The 21812-nt window shown below is 37.3% G+C and overlaps 1 protein-coding gene across 7 annotated transcripts in view; it reads right to left on the reverse strand.

Annotated features, from left to right (window-relative positions):
- The window catches only part of mn1a (meningioma 1a), an 86286-nt gene that overhangs the window by 59262 nt on the left and 5212 nt on the right, over positions 1-21812 (reverse strand). For 2 of the 7 annotated variants that reach the window (XR_010896169.1, XR_010896168.1), the window contains exons 3-4: positions 16199-16255; positions 8442-8568 (exon numbers count right to left, since the gene is read on the reverse strand). Coding sequence is in view for 3 of the 7 variants with exons in the window: in XM_067397330.1 (XP_067253431.1) it covers positions 16245-16255 (11 nt within the window). In the remaining 4 variants the exon portion in view is untranslated. Of the gene's footprint in view, positions 1-5061; positions 8569-13382; positions 13936-14520; positions 14567-16198; positions 16256-21812 lie in introns of those variants that run through there. The other 5 variants (XR_010896167.1, XR_010896170.1, XM_067397330.1 and 2 more) reach the window with 5 other exon arrangements.

Genomic DNA, 21812 nt, shown 5'->3' on the forward strand with positions numbered 1-21812 from the left:
GTATTTATGTTTGAGTATTTGAATTAGAACTGAAGAAGCAAACAGGATGCAGAATTCCAATTAGAATTTTAATGTACAAAAGTAGAATTTATTTTAAATCACAGAACTAGAAAAGCAAAGTTTAAGACACTCTTTCAAAAAAAAAAAAAAAAAAAAAGAATGAATTTTTAAAATTTGGGGAAAAATAAACGGAATAAAACGGAAGCAGCAATAGATCTTTTCTAGCGTATTGTCAATGTGTAATTATTGAAAAGAAAAAAAAAACGGGGATGTGATTCTATTTATCAGTTGTTGATTGGATCATGTTGACATGTGGGCGAAGCCCTCAAAAGCAGAGGTAAATGGACATGAGCTTGCAGGGGCGGAGTTTAACCGGACTAAATGATTGGAGAAGTCCTGCATACATCACCAGAGAGAAGTCTGTCGTTTTCACTGCAAGATCCAGGAATGACCTTTTTGATGCATTAGATTTTATACATCAGTCAACAAGCAGTGGTTGAATATTGTAGCACAATTGGATTCTACTGAAAAACATAAAATAGAAATAGAAATTCATTTGGTTTATTATTTTTTTTCCTTTTCTTTTTTTCTTTTTTAAAAAAAACTTTTTTGGCTAGCAATGTTTTTGCTATATAATGCTAAAAATAAACAACAATGGTAAATGCATTAATTGTTAAAAGTTTTTTATAAAAATATGCACATTGTTCATAATAAGATCAATAACATGCCTTCAGAAAATAAGGAGAATTTTCAGTTTTTTCCAGCTTTAACTATTGAAAATGGACAAACCCAGCGAATGCGTTGTTTTAACCCAGTGGCTGGGTTAAATGTTTCTACACTCTAAAAAATGCTGGGTTGTTTCAACCCAAATTTGGGTCAGATATGGACAAACCCAACTGTTGGGTTAAAAAATGCATTTAAAAATTTAACCCAGTGGTTGAGTTTGTCCATTTTTGACCCAAACTTGGGTTGAAACAACCCAGCATTTTGTAGAGTGTACTGGATAGTTTTATTTAACCCAACTTTTGTTTAAAAATTACTGTATTTCTTGCTTAAAATCAACCCAAAGTATGCTGGAAATGAACATTCATAATATAATAACATAACATAATAAACTTATATTAATCTATTATATTAAGTTTAATAAATGAGCATTTATTAATAAGTTTAATAAATAATTAAACTTTTATGAAATTCCTTATTAATAAATGTTCATCTTTTGATTATTATTGTTGCCTCTAGTAATTATGTGTCTCATTTTTAATTTCCAACCTATTTTGGGTTCATTTTAATCCAGCCATACAGTCATTTTTAAACAATAGTTGAGTTAAATAAAACTGACCAGGAGGTTGCACAAACATTTAACCCATGCGCTGGGTCAAAACCACCCAATTGCTGGGTTTGTTCATTTTCAACCCAACTTGAGTTATGTTGAGTTATTTTTAATCCTGCATTTATTAGTGTATATTGCACAACATCATTTTGAGAATTGATTTTTTTTTCCAGAGATTGTTGCATAATTGTGTATAAATCAAAGTATAATTTATCTAACTAATAACACCCATAAAGCACAATTACGGCCGCTTGTTTGTTTGTTTGTGCTGTAGTCGGTGTAGACTGTCATTTCTGTCCTCAGACTCTATTCCTCAGTGGATTCCAGCAGCTTACCGCGTTATCCTCGGGAGAGCTTCTCCAGGTCCCACTATAAATAGACCAATTAGAGCTGTTTTTCTGCGACGGGTGTGCGGTTTCTTACAACAGCCCACTCACCCACGAGAGAGGGGTCATTAGCGGGGCTGTCACCAGCGGCAGGCCGACCAGCTCACCTGCGTGCTTGGTTTTTGGGAACGTTTGAGTGCAATCAAGTCATTTTAGAGGAATTACTGTGAGTTGCATGTGTGGGCATGGATTGCCTATTAATTTGTTTCAAAATGCCGTTTTACTCGTCTATAATAGATGTGTCCCCCGCCAGTGCGAGCGAATTAATTTCGCCAGCGCTGAGGGGAGTTTTACACCCTGAGACGGTATTACTTAACAGAGAAATCTGTCTCTTCCTCCGCCTCCCCTTCACCCACAATCCCCGTTGCCGCAGGACATCGCATAAGATGTGCTCTCACCCAATTTGTTTGCCTTTCTGCTTAATTGACTGCGCTTGATTGCTCCTGTTAAATCACAGAGAAGCTGTGAAGGAACTTCGGCCGCTTTGTTTGCTTATGACGCTACGTATTTCAGCTATCTGAATTGCACTGGAACAAGAAACCTATTCCCTTTGGGACTACAGAAATCATCCCGATTCCCTGGGCTCCCATAATGCTTGGCAGCTTTTTGATGGTTCCATTGTGTGCCGTTTCCTGGGTGCCGCAGACTGAGTTTCGCGCGGTTCTGAAGCGTAAGACAGCCGCGAACCCAGAGCCCCAGAGCCGCAGGGCTGGCTGTCAAAAGCGGCTGGTCGTCTGGGATTACTCCAGATTGGAGCTCATTAGCGTCCCGCTGAGAATCACACGCTAAATGGTATCAAGCAGCTATTTTAGACGAGGTAATCTCGAGAATGTGGTATATTGTGGCGCTTGAATTATTTCCCAGAGATCTGGAGGGGGAAACAAAAGTGTCGTCCGCGGGCGAGAGGTGAAAAGTGTTGTTTGGATTCACAGAGTGCAACAGATAAGCGTCGTCGCTGTCAACACGCCGCTTTGGTGCCAGCGGATTTAGCTCTGTCTGAGGTTAAACGGATTGCTAAATGATGGGACAACACGTACATCAAGCAAAACTACAACAAAAAAAAATATCAAAAACTCACCAGTTGAGATCCACTGCTTTAGATGCTGTGCTTTAAAAGAAAAACATAGCAGGTCATCAGTAAAACTTAATATTTGCCACATTAAAGTTATGACACCAGAATTTTAGATACGAGTGAAAACTGTTTATTTAATATTTATTTGATGTAATATTACTAATACTAATATAAGTAAACAGTCAGAAATAAAATAAAAACAAATAATCAAAAAAAATATTAAAAAGAAGATTAAAAGGGATTTAAGGGAATAATGAAAAAGAAATAAGAACGGTAAAAGTTCCCGGATTACTGTTATTATTAGCCAAGTAATCAATTTAAACTACTTGCAAAAAATATATATTAATCAAATAACAGCATGTTTTCAATTCAAAACAATTTGAGTGGTTTGCATCACTGGATATTACTGTCGGTCGCTAAATATTTAAATCAAATATTAAATGTTTAGCTACTTACTCGCCACATACTCTTTCACTGCTAAAACTAGAGTTGCATTGGAATTCACACTCGTCTTAAGTAAGCTCCGCCTTCTTTGATCTGATTGGCCAGCTCACTCATTCTGATAGTAATGAGCGCTGTTAGACCGCTGAGGCAGACCAGCCTAAAAATGTAACTTTTAAAACTGGTCATCCTAACAACAAACAGAGTGCCTAATGGAGTACAGCAGAGCAGCATCAATAACAATAATTGGGGGGGGGGGCAATTTGGCCATTTCTAATTATTGGGGGAGGGGCTTGCCCCCCCTCGATGTTTATGGTGTTAAAAGCCCTGTTAAAACCACAGACAGAAGCAGGAATATTAGGCTGCTGTCACTTTAAGACCTAATGCACAGATCAGTTTACTGATACACATGTTGTCTTTCTCGACTGTTTACATTCACTTAAGACATAACTGACTATGTTTACTAGGATACTTGCAAAGATGGGCTTTTTGACATCATTTGGTTTGAATTCATCGGTTTACGCACAGGAAGACATGAAGGGGGAGCTCAATCTAGTGTTTGCATGCTTGGTGCAGCTTTCTGGGTAATTTTTCGAATAACTGCTTTCCCTTTTGCGTCTTTTTGCGCTTGAATATTTAAAATGGCATGCATGTGACCATGCAGCACTGGCCCGTCATCTGTCGTTCGTGTTTGTTCACATTCATGATTCTTGCGATTTTTACTCGCATTTAGTGATTGGTGAGGGTTCATTTTAGGTCCTGGCAATTTGTGTTCAGTGATCCTCAACTGGTTGTGCTTCTCAAGCCTGATTTTACATATTTGACATCAAGCCATTGCTGAACGCTGTAACATAATAGTTTAGCTATTTTAAATGAGAATGTGGTATATTGTTGCACCTGAATTATTTCAGAGAGATCTAGAAAACTAAAGTGGCACAGGTTGTTTGGATTCACAGAGCACAACAGATGAGCGTCGTCGCTGTCAACACGCCACGTCGGTGCCAGTGGATTTAGCACTGTCTGTGGTTAAACGGATTGCTAAATGATGGGACAACACATACATCAAGGTGCTTCCCTTCTCACTGGACTTCAGCCAACGGCAGACAAGACGATGGAGCCGTGACCCTGAAACTCGAGCGCCGCTAATAGTCTAATTACACGAGCTACGTCAAGAGCACATACACGGCAAACACAAACGCTCTCATTGGAAGAGAATGAGAGGAAATCCAACGCTGATCCGACCACCAACTCGCCACAATATGATCCCTTTTAAGCTCTTAGGCTTGATAGGATGCCAAGTGGCCCCGTGTCGAGTCCCTTGAAATAAACTGTGCTGAAAAGACTTGTGTTCAGTAAATCTCAACTGCTTTTGCTTCATGTCCCTGAGTTTTTATATTAGGAATCAAGCAGTGGCTGAATGAGATAGATAGATAGATAGATAGATAGATAGATAGATAGATAGATAGATAGATAGATAGATAGATAGATAGATAGATAGATAGATAGATAGATAGATAGATAGATAGATAGATAGATAGATAGATAGATAGATAGATAGATAGATTTGAAATATAAATCTTTTGTAACATTATATATGTCTATACTGTCACTTTTGATCAATTTAATGCATACTAGCTGAATAAAAGTATGCATTACATTATTTTTTTTGCATTTTTTGCATTACATTATTTTTAGTGTATATATATATATACAGCTATGGAAAAAATTAAGAGACCACTTAACATTGATTTCTGAACTTGGAGTGGTCTCAATATTTTCCATAGCTGTATATATATATATATATACACACACACATATAAAGCACTATTTAAAATTTCTGCATTATGTAGCAAACAGCAAAAAAATATAATTATCTGGGTTCAAGCGCTTTAAGGTCTTTAAGCACATACGTTAAAAGGTATTATATTTTAATTAGCAAGCCTGTAACCATCTCGATCATAGATGGAAAAGAGCATTTACAGCCAATACAGACAATTTACCATAGAATTTACCAATTTACCATTTTCCTTTTTAAAGCTTTTTAACAGTTATCAAGGTTGAGCCAAAAACCTAGGACTAATTCACCAAAGTTGTTTTTTTAAATAATCTCCAACAATTTGATGGACAGCGGTGGTCCTAGAGGCAAAGTTGCTCAGAATGAGGAGTTCAACCATATGGTATGAATGTCGTGGGCATGTGTGAAAAATCGTGAGATAATTTATGCATGCGCAAAATGCAAAGGTGCCCCCGGTGGCCGATTTTTGAATTTCCCACAGGCCTCTAGGGCCGTGAGTCAAAGAGGCCAAGCAAGTTTTGTTCCAATCAGCCTCCGTTAACCTTGTCTGAATGCCAATTTTCAAGTCAATCAAACTAACGGTGAAGTATATAGCCGTTTCATGTTTTTTTGCTGTTATAGCGCCACCAAGTGGCCAGTCTCCGAGCATTTCCGAGGCATGCAGTTTGTCTGTCTTGAGGACAAGGTTTCCAACGACTTGAGCCTATGCCTAACAGATAAGGAGTTATAGGCAATTTCATACTTTTGACCGCTGTAGCGCCCCCGTCTGGCCGATCGGGGCGAGCCTTGGTGACGTTGTAGATGGTGTGACTACTACCAGCCCTCAAAGTTTCAAGTCTCTACAACTTACGGTTTGGTCTGCCAGATCACTTTTAGGGGAGAATGTTGATCCTTGGAAAATATAACAATTACAACAGGGTTTCAGCGCTTGAACCCCTAAAAGAACCTTGCATTTATAATCATTTTTCTTAAACTCACCAGTGCTGGTGACCTCACCAGGCTTCTTAACTAGCTTAACCAACCAGACTTCTGTGGTCGACCATGATGGATGGTTAACCAACCTCACCAGATTTTTTCCTTCAAGGAAGATGCAACAGTTTAGCACTGGCATATGAATAACCCCTGCATGTCAGGTGGTATAAACCCATGCATGTCCCAATATCATTTCCTTTGATCTGATACGCCTTGTGCCGCTCGCTTCCCTTCAGCTCACTTCCCCCCAGCAGCGGATTGGCTTTCTCGCTCCGTAACGGCTCCCATTTCAGCCTTCAAGCCTCCTTATCAGGTAACCTACCTGCCGAAAGTCAACCAGTAGAGTAAAGCTTCAACAGCGGGCCGGCGTGGACCTGGAAAGCGACTCTATTGTAATGGAAAGCCTTGAGTCAATGCAAAATGCACAAACTCTAATGAGTGACCCAGCGGGGTAGCCATCAATTAGCTGAGATGGATAATTAGTAGCAATTAAGAGCATTTTCACCATGCGCGTTTGTTGTGTCAGGCATTGCGTCAGCTGAGCCAATTTGTAAAGGTTTGGGTTAATTATTTTAGAAAGCGAATCAGATACTTTTGAGCCTGTCATCTCATTAAGCATGTGAATGACAGGGGCCACGGAGCAGGTAACCTCGCCGCGGAGCCGTTAGATCCGGAATCTAATATGGAGATGCAGAAATTACAGACAGGGCACGGGATGAATTATTCAGTCAAGACTGCCAGTTCGCTGATTAATTAATCATCAAGCACCTCTCTGCTGGGGTTTATCTGAGAGCCAGGCAAATGGACTGTTTGCATTTTGCTGGATCTCTTTGTAGCGCTGGCTACAAGTTTCAATCAGCCAGAGATTTCAGAGTCATAAACAGAAACCAGTGAGTAGAGATGTCGACTTGAATTTTGCATTTATCCTTAAAACGGAGTTTAAAGCAAAGGGATGTTGCTCAGTTATAGCACTGCAAGTTATAGAATCCTCACCTGTAGAAACAAGCCAGTTTCATTAGTTGATTTTACAGTTATTGTGCATTTAATCCTTACCAAAGCAATAATCACTAAAACAACAAAATCCTGCCTTTTAATTGTGGTAAAAATCATATCAAAGTCCCTTTCAAGGAAAGATTGTTCACTCGGCGGCCATATTTGCAACACCTCCGGGCAGCTATTTCAGGCATCCAAGACCAAGTCCTATCTATTTGAATGGGGAAAAACAACAACAAAGCTGGAGAATCTCACGCAGCCAAAATGACGATTGTCAGTAACATGAAATGATGACTAGATGCTACTTGTTAAATTAAAACACATTGCAACATATTGAAGTCATGAGAAAATAGCATTAGTAAAGCCTAAGATGTTTAAAGGGCACCTAAAAAATTTGCCCCTATTTAGGTGTGAGCAAAAACACGCCGTTTTTGTGTGTGTCCCTTTAAATGCAAATGAGCTGCTGCTCCCCGCCCCCTTTCCAGAAGAGGGCGGAGCTTTAACAGCTCAACAGCAACAAAGCTGGAGAATCTCACGCAGCCAAAATGAGGAAAGTGTTCAGCCTTACATTGTTCAAACCGGAGTCGACACTGATGGAGAGACTCAGGAAGAAGTTACAACTTTTAGATGTTTCTGAATGGTTAGTGGATAAATTGATGTAGTTGCTGTGGAGTTGATTCAACTCATCCACTAGCATGTGCCGTCATGTTCATCTTTTGTGTTGAATTGACCCACGTTTGTGAAGCAGTCCGGTGTAAAATGACGGCATGTCAACAACACTCTCCTACAACAACTCTTAGTTATTGTTAGTGATTAAAGTGACCAGGCTTTCACCTGGCAGACAATAAAAAAGCCAAAATATCATATAGACGTGAGGATGGCTCTTCAGTATCAGTACGCAACTGCACTAAAAACTACTGATACACAATCACAGGTATACTGCAATGATTTTTGAGCCGAAATAACCCATGTTATGCTATGTTTCACCCCTGACTAAAGGTATCGACTACAAGTCGGAGGTGTTGAGGCATTGATAGCGCAGGTTTCCTCCAAAAGGAGCTGAAATTTTCCTGCACTAATCAAAGCTCAGGGAGCTGAAGTGCGGCTCAGGTTACAGCGAAGGGGCTGCTGGAGGAGTTTGCAGCTGCCTGGCAGAGGAAAACGGCAGGAGGCCTTCGCTCGGTGTGACGGGGGGAGAGACGCTCAGTGGGCCGTCAGCACAGCAGCACAGCTGCTTTTTTCAGTCCATCACAGACCCCCATCTCCCCCCAGCTCCTGACACGCTGAGGCCTTCTCTCTAAGACAAGGAGAGGTCAGCCAGCAGCTAAAGGTGGGGGGCTTTGAGGAATTGGAGGGAAAGGGAGTGAAAAAGAGAGAAAAGAGGCGAAAAGAAAAAGCTGTATTGATGTTTCCACCCCTGAATCCCAAGCCATGTTGAGTCATACGTACGGCAACCGACCAAGAGCCACAAGTCAAGCTTGTGGGGGGATGGGGGTCCACCAAATCCATATCCATATGGTCTGGATCATGAGCGGTCCTCAACTGGTGGGTCACGACCCAAAAATGCCTCGCAGGTCTGTTTGGAAAGGGTCACAAAAAGTGAAACGGTGTTCAATGCAAATAATGCAAAAAACGTACAAGCGTCGCTTTTGATACAAGCATCTGCCAAATGCAAATGCATAAAAATTAGGCTTTTCAACTAAAAGAAAATGATTTCTGTATCTATTGTTGTTGACATCAAAGATTGAAATCATCTGTAACTTGGTAGAAGCAAGTCAAATTAGAGGAATGCCAACATGAACAGGATGCATAACAAAAATATGCTGGATAAAAGAAAATACGCAGTAAACATACACTCTAAAAATACTGGGGTGAAAATGGACAAACCCAGCGGTTGGGTTAAATGTTTGCCCAACCTGCTGGGTAGTTTTATTTAACCCAACTATTATTTAAAAATGACTGTATGGCTGGCTTAAAATGAACCCAAAATAGGTTTGGAAATTAAAAATCAGACAAATAATTACTAGAGACAACAATAATAATCAAAAGGTGAACATTTATTAATAAGCAATTTAATAAATGTTTATTGTTTAATTATTATTCATTAAATTTATTAATACATGTTCAGTTATTAAACATATTAATACATTTTAATTTTCCAACATACTTTGGGTCTATTTTAAGCAAGCAATACATTAATTTTTAAACAATAGTTGAGTTAAATAAAACTACCCAGCAGGCTGGGCAAACATTTAACCCAATCACTACATTTTCAATGTAATATCATGTAGTGTAATTTTAATGGCTGCTGACTTCATTATATTACATATTTATGCATTTGCATTTATCCAAAGTTATAAGTGCATTCTATTTGTTTTGCAAGCAACATAAAATATAAATAGTAAAATAATAAATTTGCAAATATATGTAAATGTAGTTCTTGTTGTTCAAACAATAAATTTAGTCTTTTAGGGACTGCAGTACATCAACTAATCAAATGTATACTTTGAATGCAAAACATCTGCTAAATGAACGTGCAACTGATAAAATGCACTCTGGCGTAAATGTGAAGCATTTCATCATAGCAGATGTTTTACCAGTTCCTGTTAAAAGTGTGAAATTGACGTCACAGCTCAATAGTCGCTAATGAAGGTCTCGTGGAGCCATCAGTCAATCAGCACTGTCAGGACGTAATAAATGCAAGGTAATTAGTCACATGACACGTACGGCTTAGGTGATTGACTAAAACAAAGTGCAAAAGATGCATGCAGTGTGCTTCCAGCCGAGCTGATGAATGGGAATGCTAACGGATAGGGAACTCCGGGTATTGACTCGCTTGCATTTTTTTTTTCAAAGAAAACATTTCACAATAAATAACTCGGTTCCCGTATTGAGTCACAAACCAGGATCCTGAAGCAAAACCAGTGGAGGGCCGCTGGTCAGAATGATCTACGACCTGCCAAATAAATCAGTGGCACACTTCACATGCACATATTTAATGCAAATGCAAATGTTAGTAAATGTCTTCAGTGACATTTAGCGCTTTTACTTTCTCAATGAAGGCTCCGTATAACAATCAGTCAATTGCGTCCCCCGCCGCCCAACCAGATAAGGCACATGGAAGTCTTTACAACCCATCCAAAACCATTAGAGATAATAGAAGCGTTAAGTGAATCCAAGCAGCCAATGCCACCGGGTTCCTCGGCCCATAGAACGCAAACAAAAGGAAGTTTCAGGCGACCCGGGTATACGCGTCCACCCTAATGGGGACCGAAAGAAAAATATAAGGATTGCGAAGCATTCCCAAGCACAAGAGATCCTCTCCATCCCCCTTTCCTCATGCTCTCCTGAAGAAGAAGAAGAAGAAAAAAAGAAACAGAGAAACGTCTCTCTCTTTTCAAGCAGCTTGCTTTTGGATGAGCTCTCCTTAAAAAGATAGCAAAATCTTTGTTTATTCCCATTGTTCAAGGGGTGGGGGGTGGATTTTCCCCCTCTTTCTCTCTCTATGCTGATTTCCATCGGCTCTGCCCAGCTATTTAAGTGTGCATTGTGAAGGCTGACCTATGAAAAATTCAGAGGACAGACAAGAGACCCAAGCCAGTGGCCCTCCACTGTTGGGCTCCTTGGGGATCGCTGGACTGTGGGAGACACTGCCATTTGCACACCAATTGCTGAATCCCATTCTTGAAGCCAAGCTGGGCTTAGATACCCCTCCTTCTCCTCCACTTTCTCTCCCGTTCTCCAGCAGTCCCACCATGGTGTTCCTCTGTGAGGGGAGATGAATAGGAAAACCTGCTTTGGGACTGAATGAATGCACAGACTGTCAAAGCTCTCAAAGGCCTGCAATTTTAGAGCCACTTGTGTTGCATATTAACATGTATGTGAGGACTAAACCATGTGGTCGCGCTCCGGCCAACGCACGCGCTGGGGAACGGCAAAGCGATTGGCGTCTTAAACAAACATGCGTCGCGGGTTTTGAGGAGCTCGAGCACAATCTTGCCTGGAAGGGCGAAAAGGCTTAATGTTGGATGCAGAACAAATCAAATCAGTTTTTAATAAGCTTAAGTGAGACGTAATGACATCAGGAGGGCGGATTAATTAAAACGTGATCGATTAAACCCAACTCTAAAAATGTGCAGATCTAATTTAAGCACTTATAAACTTGTCTCGTCTGTGCTTTAAATCGACAAGCGTTTTTTTTTTTTCATGCAACACCAAATCCAAATGAGTTTCTACTAAAAGCAGCTCTCATAATGATAATCAACAATAGTAAAAGCAGAGGTTTGCAGACATCTCCAAATGGGAAAACTGTCTCACTGTAGCTCCAGTAAATTGGAAAAACAAGAGCAAGAATGTCTGGCGCCAGCCAAAGAAAATGCACCTTCGGCCTAACTGCACTAGGACATTTTTCAGACTGCGTTTCCTGTTAGAGATTCCGTCTCTGAGACGGTGCGTCACTCCTGGGAATCAGAATCGCCGTGGTATTGACTCCTTCTCCGATGCACTGGAACAGAGACACAAATATCAGAGACGTGTAAAGGGCACAAAACACACGCCTGATGATGCAACGCTGTGACATTGCAACTGAAACTTAGCTTGCATTTATGTGGTTTAATGCACGAGTTTTGGTTGCATTTTTGTTGTGCTATTTCCCACATTTCTAGTTTAAAAAACAAGTCACTAACTTACAACTGGTGGGTTACAACCCCCTCCAAAAAACATTATTATCAGCAGTGCTAAATGCTGATAATAAAATGCAACTAATTATATAACGTGATGCATAGTTAGGATAATAAAATTAATAAGATTATGAAGGAAAAACATCTTATTTTTTATCATTTTAATTCATGCATGCAACCATTATATATATATATATATATATATATATATATATATATAAAAAAATTAGTGCTGTCAAATCGATTAAATCGCATCTACTGTAACATAAAAGTGTTTATATATGTGTATATGTATATACACATACACACACTAACATATATAAATATAATATATATACACATACACACACATATATAAACAAACTTATATTAGATGCGATTAATCCCAATTAATCAATTTGACAGCACTTATATATATGATTGTGTGTGTGTGTATATATGTGTATGTATGCATATATTGGCAGTACACACACATAAATGTATATAAATGTGTGTGTGTGTGTGTGTGTGTGTGTGTATGTTTATATATATATATATATATATATATATATATATATATATATATATATATATACACACACACACATACATATATATATATATATATATATATATTAGTGCTGTCACATCGATTAAACGCATCTAACATAAAAGTTTGTTTATATAATGTGTATGAATATATACACAAACACACACATATTATATAAACAAACTTTTGTTAGATGCGATTAATCGATTTGAATGCACATATATATACACACACACACAATTATGCATACACACAAACTTTTGTTAGATGTGATTAATCGTGATTAATCAATTTGACAGCATATATATATATATATATATATACACACAATCTTATATATGTGTGCTGTCAAATCTATATTGTAAATTATATTATACATTATTCTATATTATATAAAAAATATTTGGCTTGTAGCTCACATTACAGCTGATGTTTATGCATTTACACAGTTGTTTATTCCATGTCATTTTAATCCTTTTGCATATTCTGCAAATATCTCGAGTTGAGAAGCACTGAACTATAACATCTGTTTAAGTGTAATCATCACATGTTGAGTGCGTACACATGCACATTATACATTCTTCTAGGAAATGCGAGGTTTGGAAACAGCCCTCGGTTGATTTGCAAACACAAGAACTATTGCACTGTATGCTGAAAATTTCACTTCACGTCCTTGAACGAGTTCCACTATCAATAAGCAATGATTTACGTAAAGAATACCGGAGTAATCACGATCGATACTCTGGAGACTTCACCACCCAAACGCAGCAGTCTCGAAGCCAGTCCAAACCACTGGAGATTTGTAGCCGAGCATTTCACAAACAGTCTCCTCGTTTGACTTCTCCCTCTCTCTCTCTCTCGGTTGAAACTATTTTCCCACTGTTTAAGATTAGTTCAGGGTAAACATAAAGACGGCATTTCTCAGGCATATCTCAAACTCGGTGCCCCCTAATCAAACAAAAATGGATCTAATCATACAGAAACCGCTTTTAAAACAACCATCGTCGCCATTTAGGAACTTCAAGCGCTACAGAGAGCGGCTAATTTAGCTTCTCTCGTGGGAAGAAGGCCACAATTCATAGCAAAATATTTTATGAGATGACAGCTGAGGTTTCAGGACAGAATATTCTGAAAAAAGACATAATTTACAACATATTTATTGTTAATAAGTGATTCATAATATACAGGTTATTTACAAAAAACTCTGCGGGCACAAATAACTTCACTTTAAGCTTCGTGTATATCACAATAATGAAAGAAAAACGGAGAAAGGAGGTAGAACAAGGAAACAGAGAGGTGTCGAAGACCCAAAAAATTGGTTAAAGACCTTTTTCTCTCCAGAAGAAAACCTATTTTCTTAAAAGGAAAGTCTTTTGTCTCCAACCATTGTCCTCGCTTGAATAGCCTGCCAATTCCGACTAAACATATTCACCATCAGTTGGTTTAAAGGCAGAGGGAAGCTCAGGCTCTCAATGGAGGCTTGGTAAAGAGGGAAAACCCAAGCAAAGGAGAGTTTCGACTTGAAACAATGGCATTCCGATGCCGGCCAGGCAGGTCACAAAGGGATGTTCTCAGGGTGAATATCAAATTTCCAAAAACAGTAGGGAGAGGACAGAACCCCCACTGGCCTTTCAAAGTCAAAAGGTTGACCCACCACAGACACGGAGCCTGGTGCTGAAGACCTCGGAGAATGGGAAGCTTTAGAACTCGTGTGAAGGAATTCTGGAACGGAGTTCTAAACGGGCGGGAAAAAACAAGATAACATAACCGAAAAAGATGGATTAAAGTTCACCAATAAAGGAGCTTTGTTGAACAAACAGGGATAATAAATATTTATAGAGAGCGGCACGCTCTTGTACTAACTAGTTAAACCCTCACTTGCAAGTCTTTAAAAAAAAAAAAAAAAAATTGAGGTAATCCCAGCAAAAACGGCTTTAGAAGATAAAAATACACTAAAAGCAATTGAGCCTCGCTGTCCCAAGATTCCAGTCTGGTGTGCTTGTGTATTTCCTGTATCCCATTGTCTCTCCTCTCTCCAGTCAATCTAAAGAGATTTTGTTGGCCAGAAGACTTGCTCTACGGACACCCGGAGAGCTTTGCGGCTTCTCTGGGGCTAGTAAAAAAAAGTATCCAATTACTGCTGGAAAACACCAAGCCAGCCATCATCCTTACGGTTACGGAAAGCAGCCAGCGAGGTCCCAAAGTGGTTCGAGTTGTTCTGGATGAGTTTAAGTCGCATCTGGAAGTGAGAGGAACAGCAGGGGCCCCTCCATCCCACCCCCATCCCCGCGTCCCGAGGTTTCCGGACACCGCGGGTGGCTTCCTCCAGGTCCCACCCCCACCCTCACCGCGAGATCGTGCAGCACCTGTGGAGAGATGCGACACATGTCAGTCATCCCGTCGCCATGGAATCGCTACGGACGGCTCGCGGGAAAAGCGGCGGGAGCCGTCGCGCTCAAACGGCGGGAGACAGATGGCACGACGTCTGCGGCTCGTTCCATGGAAATTAAGCAAGTCGGAACAGATCGTAGAGCGGCCTTCGTTCCCGAAGTGTTTTTCGCGTTAAAAAAAAGTTTAAGCCAACTAAACCAACAAGATCTGAGATGAGCCACAACATTACAAACTCTGATTGAACGCAATAAAATATCCCAGAATGCATTGCAAATGATGAAAACATTCATTGATTTCAAATCATTTATTATTAGTAAAAAATCGAAATATTTTAGAACCATTATAATCATATCAAGGTTGATAGTTTCCTAAAACTATATATATATATATATACATATATAAACTGTTTACTTAAAGTTTCTTTTATCATTTAGTTTAACTTGATGTACTAAAATAAACCTAAAACTGAAAAAAATAAAAAAATAAACACATAAAACTAAAATTAAAATGAATTAAAAAAATATACAAAAAAAAAACTAATTCAAAATATTAATAAAAACTATAATAGTATATCTTAAGTAACTTTATTACAACATATATGATTGTAAATATATTATAATAAATATATTTTATGTTTATTGCAAAATATTTCAACAGTAGTTTGTACAATATAAAACTATTGACTTTAATTATTAGTATAAATCTAAATATTTTATAATCATTATAATCATATCAGGGTTATTATTTACCTTTTGATAATTCAAAATATTAATAAAACTATTATAGTATCTCAAGTAATATTATAAAATATATTATAAACAACATATGATTGTAAATTTATTATAATCAATATATTTTATGTTTATTGCAAAATAATTCAACAAACTATTTGACTTAAAATAACTTATAAAATCAAAATATTTTATAATCATATTAGGGTTATTAGTTACGTAAAACTAAAACTATATATAAAAAATTGTTCACCTAAAATAAAATATAAAGTTGCTAAGGAAACATTTCTCATAATCATTTAGTTTAACTTGATGTACTAAAATAAAACAATAAATATATTTAATAGAAATAACAAAAACAGACAAATTATATATATATATATATATATATATATATATATATATAAAATAAATATATATAAACAATAGTAAATATAAATAAAAATACAATAGTATCTGTTAAGTAACACTGAATCATATATTATGCACAACATATATGACTGTAAATATATTTCAATCAATATATTTTGTTTATTGTAAAATATTCCAAGTAGTTTGAGAGTGTAATTAGGCGGACTCGATTACATCATTCGCAATGCTTCATGGGAGTGGGCGGTGACTGATGAGCTTTTTTGGAGCAAATTCTGTTTCCATGGTAACAGTGCGTTCTCTGATTGGTGGATCATTCTCTTAGTTCTTCACAGAGAATTTTGCTAGTAAACATGAGTTCGAAATCACACAAGCAAAAATCACTTAACCTCAGAGCTCATGGTAGGTCTGTCTGGAAAATAAGTTCTTGTTCTTTTTTTTGAAAAAAAAAATCAATTTTTACTTCTAAAAGCAGAGTGATTGATAAATCTAATTTTATTGTCTTACCTTTTTTTTCAGTAATACGCTATGGAGAGCCATCAGAAAAGCGCTCCTACCCATGTCCTGTGAGGAGACACAAGGGAAAAAGTCGTTTAAATCACATCACTGATGTTTGGAATTAAACATACGTAAGGTTGAAACATTTCAGTGACTTAAAGGAGTGGTTTAGGATTAATACAAATTCTATCATCATTTACTGACCCTCATATTCTGGCCAGTCTTTTCCATTTAATGAAAGCTCTAAAATTATTTGCACTCTATACTTCTGGAATATAAGTCATTTTTATATGCGTCTGCGACTTACAAAGTGACTTGTTTAATGTAATTAATGCGCACATTTGTGCCGAATGAGAGACGTACATGAGCACAAGTTTATCTGAATAGCACATGCTGGTAGTTTCAGTTTCGCTTTCAATAAATTAGATTAGACTTGGCATTTACAGAATGAATTTGCTTGTTTCATACATATATTTTTCATTCATCAACAAGGCAACTTATTTTCTGGAAAATATTCAGTAGAGGCCAAAAGTGATGTCCGGCCAAGGAAAACTGCCATCTTTATCCTTTAATCAAATATTATTAAAGATTTTGTAAGCATACTGCATAGTTGTTTTTGGAGTCAATTGTTTTATTTGTGATAACGCAATGAAACATGACAAATTATTTTTTGGCCAGGCTGTCATACATAGAAATTTGAACATGTGCAAAATATTAATAACTGACGTTGTAGTCAACATCTGTTTCCATCCACCTATTTTTATGCATATTTTGTGATAGCGCATCAAAAACTGCCAGATGGAAATGGAAAATAAATTTTAATAAATTAAAAAAATGTCCATAAAAAAGTGTATGCGATCAATTGAGTTGGATAAACGTTTCATCTGATAAGAAAACATGTGCATAAACTACGATGGAAACAAATTTCTCGATGCGAATCATAAAAAGTCATGTGACTTTGCGATGGAACGGCATAAGTGGACCAATCAGACGTTTTGTCTGTGCGCTCTGAGGCGTGAGCTATTTATTATAGACAAAATTATTATATATTAATTGTCCTCTACTGCAGCAACTTTCATTTTTCTTAGTGATATTTAGCACCAGTTTATCAGGAAGTGATGATTTTGTTCTTTGGCTCACTGGATAAAAACGCTGCTTTATTCACTAATGTTTTATGCAATATTCCAATAATGCACATGAGTTAAATTCGCAACTTTGGATGGAAACATAGCTAATGTGAGTTTTTCTGTGCATTTTTTTTTTTTTTTTGCATTTTAAAATAAAGGCTGTAGCTATGGAAGCTTGTTTCCGCCATGAAATAAAAAAAAAAAAAAAAGGTAATTGCGACTTTTTATCTCACAATTCTGACTTTTTTTCTCAGAATTGCGAGATATAAAGTCAGAATTCCAAATTATAAAGTCTGAATTGCAAGATATAAAGTCAGAATTCAAAGTTATAAAGTCTGAACTGTGAGATATAAAGTCAGAATTATGAGATATAAAATCAGAATTGCGAGATATAAAGTCTGAATTGCGAGATATAAAGTCTGAAATCCAGGTTATAAAGTCAGAATTCCAAGTTATAAAGTCAGAATTATGAGATATAAAGTCAGAATTATGAGATATAAAGTCAGAAATCCAGGTTATAAAGTCAGAATTCCAAGTTATAAAGTCAGAATTATGAGATATAAAGTCAGAATTATGAGATATAAAGTCAGAATTGCGAGATATAAAGTCAAAATTATGAGATATAAAGTCAGAATTGCCTGAAAAATTTGCAATTGCGAAAAAAAGAGAGAATTGCGACTAAATCGCAATCCTGACTTCATAACAAGCAAGAAAAAAAGTCTGAATTGTGAGATAAAAAGATGCAATTACCTTTATTTTTTTATTTAGTGGCGCAAACAAGCTTCCATATGTAGCTATAGTTTGCCTTTTTGCCAAATAATTTTGTCAGATAAATACCTTAAGTTTAGTGTTTTGTTCTTCCCTCATATTTAAAATATTTTTTTTTAAAAACCCAGATATTTTCCTCATTATCTGATGTAACTTGTATTAAATAAATATCACTTATATTCCAAGTGCCTGTTCACAGTTGGAAAAGAGCAGCCAGGATCCTCTTCAAACTCTCTTTTGTGCTCCACACAAGGCCAAGTAAATGATGACAGAGCGCTCATTTTTGCATGAACTGTTCCTTTAAACTCCATCTCGCGAATCATCCCGACAGTGCAGACTTCATTACTCAAACGCCGGGATTGTGTCCATATCATTGTTAAGCGCTTATATTGCAAGTCTCTCAACAGCAGCCAGCAGAACTGCAGGGGACGCAGTGGGTGCCTCCCCAACACAAGAGCGTGGAAATAGCTTGGCACTGGCGCGCTCTTTTACATAAACTAGTCCCTCTAGAACCTGTTTTTATATGCTGTTATATGGTTTGAATTTCCATTGACAAATTAGAATGAAATTATTCTAAAATATTCTAAAGAGAGTGCGGGACCCAGGCCAAGGGATATGAAAGAGCTTTTCACAGTTTTCGAGGGCCCAAAGCACTAAAGGAGTTTCACATCAGAGCCCTGGGGCCGTATTCTCCGCCCCCCCCTCCTCCCTCCCTCCTTCCCCGCCGCCGTGCCGCGGACAGGGATCGCCTTCATGAGCGCCGGGCCTAAAGCTGGAAGAGGGGAAGGGCTGGGAAAGCGGGCCAGCTGTGGGGCCCAGTCTGCTGTCTGGATGGCTGACTGCTCTGTCTGGCTCTTAGACGTGTTCTCTTGGCCAGCGCAACACATGCACTAAAGCGTACGCATGGAAAAGCAACACCCTTCTGCTCCATATGCCGTTCACAGGCAGGCTCTGGTCACTTACAAATGAGGGGGGAGAGACTCGTTGGTTTATGTTTCTGTGGGTGGGGTGGCTAAGAAGAAACATTAATGATCTTAGAGACACGTATGACTACAACAACATATGAGGTGACTCGGAAAATTAACATCTTGGCTCTGGGCTTGAGGGATGATCTATCCGTAACGGCTCGGGGCATTTCAAAACAGCCACAAAAGCGCTGCAGTTTTTAAACGCATATAAAATGTACTCACCTCAAGTCATTCAAACTTGTATTAATTTTAGCACTGAAGCAACATTTTCTGTAAAATTATGTATTGTGAAAACTGAATCGTGGTCGAATAATGTTCATGTTAAACAGAAAAACGTAGCGACATAGTGCTCATGTTCAATTAAAAAACGTTTTAAAAATGTGACTACAAATTAAATTTATTTGTATAGCGCTTTCACAATACACAGTGTTTCAGAGCAGCTTCACAGAAAATCGTGATGTTAATGTTTATAAGATGCCTTATAGTTGCATTGTTGTATTGTAATATAGAGAGTTTTGATGGGAATTTTCAGTGATAGATTTTATGTCGGAATTTGGCGGTATTAAAAAGAAAATCACGATGCATTTTTGTTTTATGGAAAACATTCTGCTTAATGTCTCCTTTTGTGCTTCACACAATACACACACACAAAAAAATGCTGGGTTAAAAACAACCCATGTTGGGTTAATTATGAACAAACCCAGCAGTTGGGTTAAATGTTTGACCAACCTGCTAGGCAGTTTTATTTAACTCAACTATTTTTTTTACATTTAATATAAAATGAACATTAAAATGAATCCAAAATAGGTTGGAAATTAAAAATCAGACACATTATTACTACAGGCAACAATAATAATCAAAAGGTGAACATTTATTAATAAGCAATTGAATAAATGTTTATTGTTTAATTATTATACGTTAAACGTTAATTTCCAACATACTTTGGGTTCATTTTAAGCAAGAAATACAGTCATTTTTAAGCAATAGTTGGGTTCAATAAAACTACCCAGCAGGTTGGGCAAACATTTAACCCAATTGCCTGGTTAAAACAACCCAGTCGCTGAGTTTGTCCACATTTAACCCAACTTGGGTTGTTTTTAAACCAGCATTTCGTTTTTTAAAGTGCAATAATAATAATACTAATATGGAGTGTGTGAGTAAACAATGACAGAACTTCTTAATGTTTAGCATGGAGAGATGATGCACAAATCAAAGTGATGCATCTCTGACGATACAGGCCTGTCCCTTGACAAAATGCTAAAGCGGAATTCAATACATGCCAAGACAAGATCATGCTTTTTTTTTTCGTTTCCACCCTGACATTCCTCACGGAAAAATGCAGTGTATCACACGGACACAAGAAGACACTAATTAATTCTGCTCGGCAAACAAACACTCCCAACAAAAAGGTGTGCATCTGCATATGTAACGCTCAAACTGCTATCGATCATGCAAACTGGAGATATTAAATTTAATTATAAAGAGCTCGTACTGTATGCAAACGACGACCGCAATTACAATAGATGAAAACAACCGAGTGTTTATGATAAATGAGGAAACGTCACTTCAAAGCTATGGATGGTTATTTTAGGATATGCAACTTGCATGGAGTGTACACTGCTTACAAATGTGTTTTGAGATATCTCGCTTTTCTGACAAACAGGGAAAACGTTCAAAGACATGGAAGCTCATTTTTGCAAAGGATCCGCAAGTTACACAGCGTTTGGAGTGTACACTGTTTGCTGATATTTTCCACATAGATATCAAGCCCTCTTTTCTCTTCACATCACTGACGTCCCTTCCTCACAAAACACATCCCTATACCTGTGTTCTGGAGTGTTGTTTTGAGTCGTTTTCCCAGGAGACCATTGCATCTTCTCCTTTGTTTTCTGTCTCTTCTGGCCTTTAGTGTTTATTCTCAGAGCCACAAAGCTGTCAGAATATCCGACAGCCCCGTCTGAGAAATTGCATCTGACAACCTTCTCCATTTATTAGGCAAAATAGAGAAGAAAAAAAAAAAAAAAACGCTCAGAGTTGGAGATAGCTAGGACTTTCTGATCGGATTGCGTTCTGATAACATGCTTTTTGCAACTTGCATATGTTCTACATTTGGTAGATGCATCCAAATCATGCAACATTTAATGCAATAAAATATCAAAAATATCTATATCATATTACCATTTAGCTGGTAAAATATGATGGAATAAAAAATAAATTAATAAAAATCACAAAAAAAGTATGTATTTTTTGGTTTTGATGACTTGAGCTTTGTATTTGTTACCTAACTTTTATTGTTATTATACATACATACATATATATATATATATATATATATATATATATATATATATATATATAGATATAGATATTTCCACACACACAAATATGTACATATATATGTATGTATGTTTGTGTATATGTACTTTTTTTGTGATGTTATATATATATATATATATATATATATATATATAAACACACAAATATATACACACACACATATATACACACACACACACACACACACACACACACACACATACATATAATAAAAATAAAAAAGCAGATAAAAAAATACCAACAGCTCAAGTGATCAAAACTGCTGCAAAAAGTCAAATGTGCACAGAGAGAAAGCTACTGCATTTCAGAAAAATGTCATTTAAAAAATTAAATAAAACAAGGAACTCAATACCCGGTGCAAAAGATGGAAATAGAGATAAATGCGAAAAACAGATTTGTGGTCTCTGGTGTGTTTGTTGAGAA

This window comes from Chanodichthys erythropterus, chromosome 10 (genome assembly GCF_024489055.1).
Source record: "Chanodichthys erythropterus isolate Z2021 chromosome 10, ASM2448905v1, whole genome shotgun sequence".
In the NCBI taxonomy this organism is placed as follows: Eukaryota; Metazoa; Chordata; class Actinopteri; order Cypriniformes; family Xenocyprididae; genus Chanodichthys; species Chanodichthys erythropterus.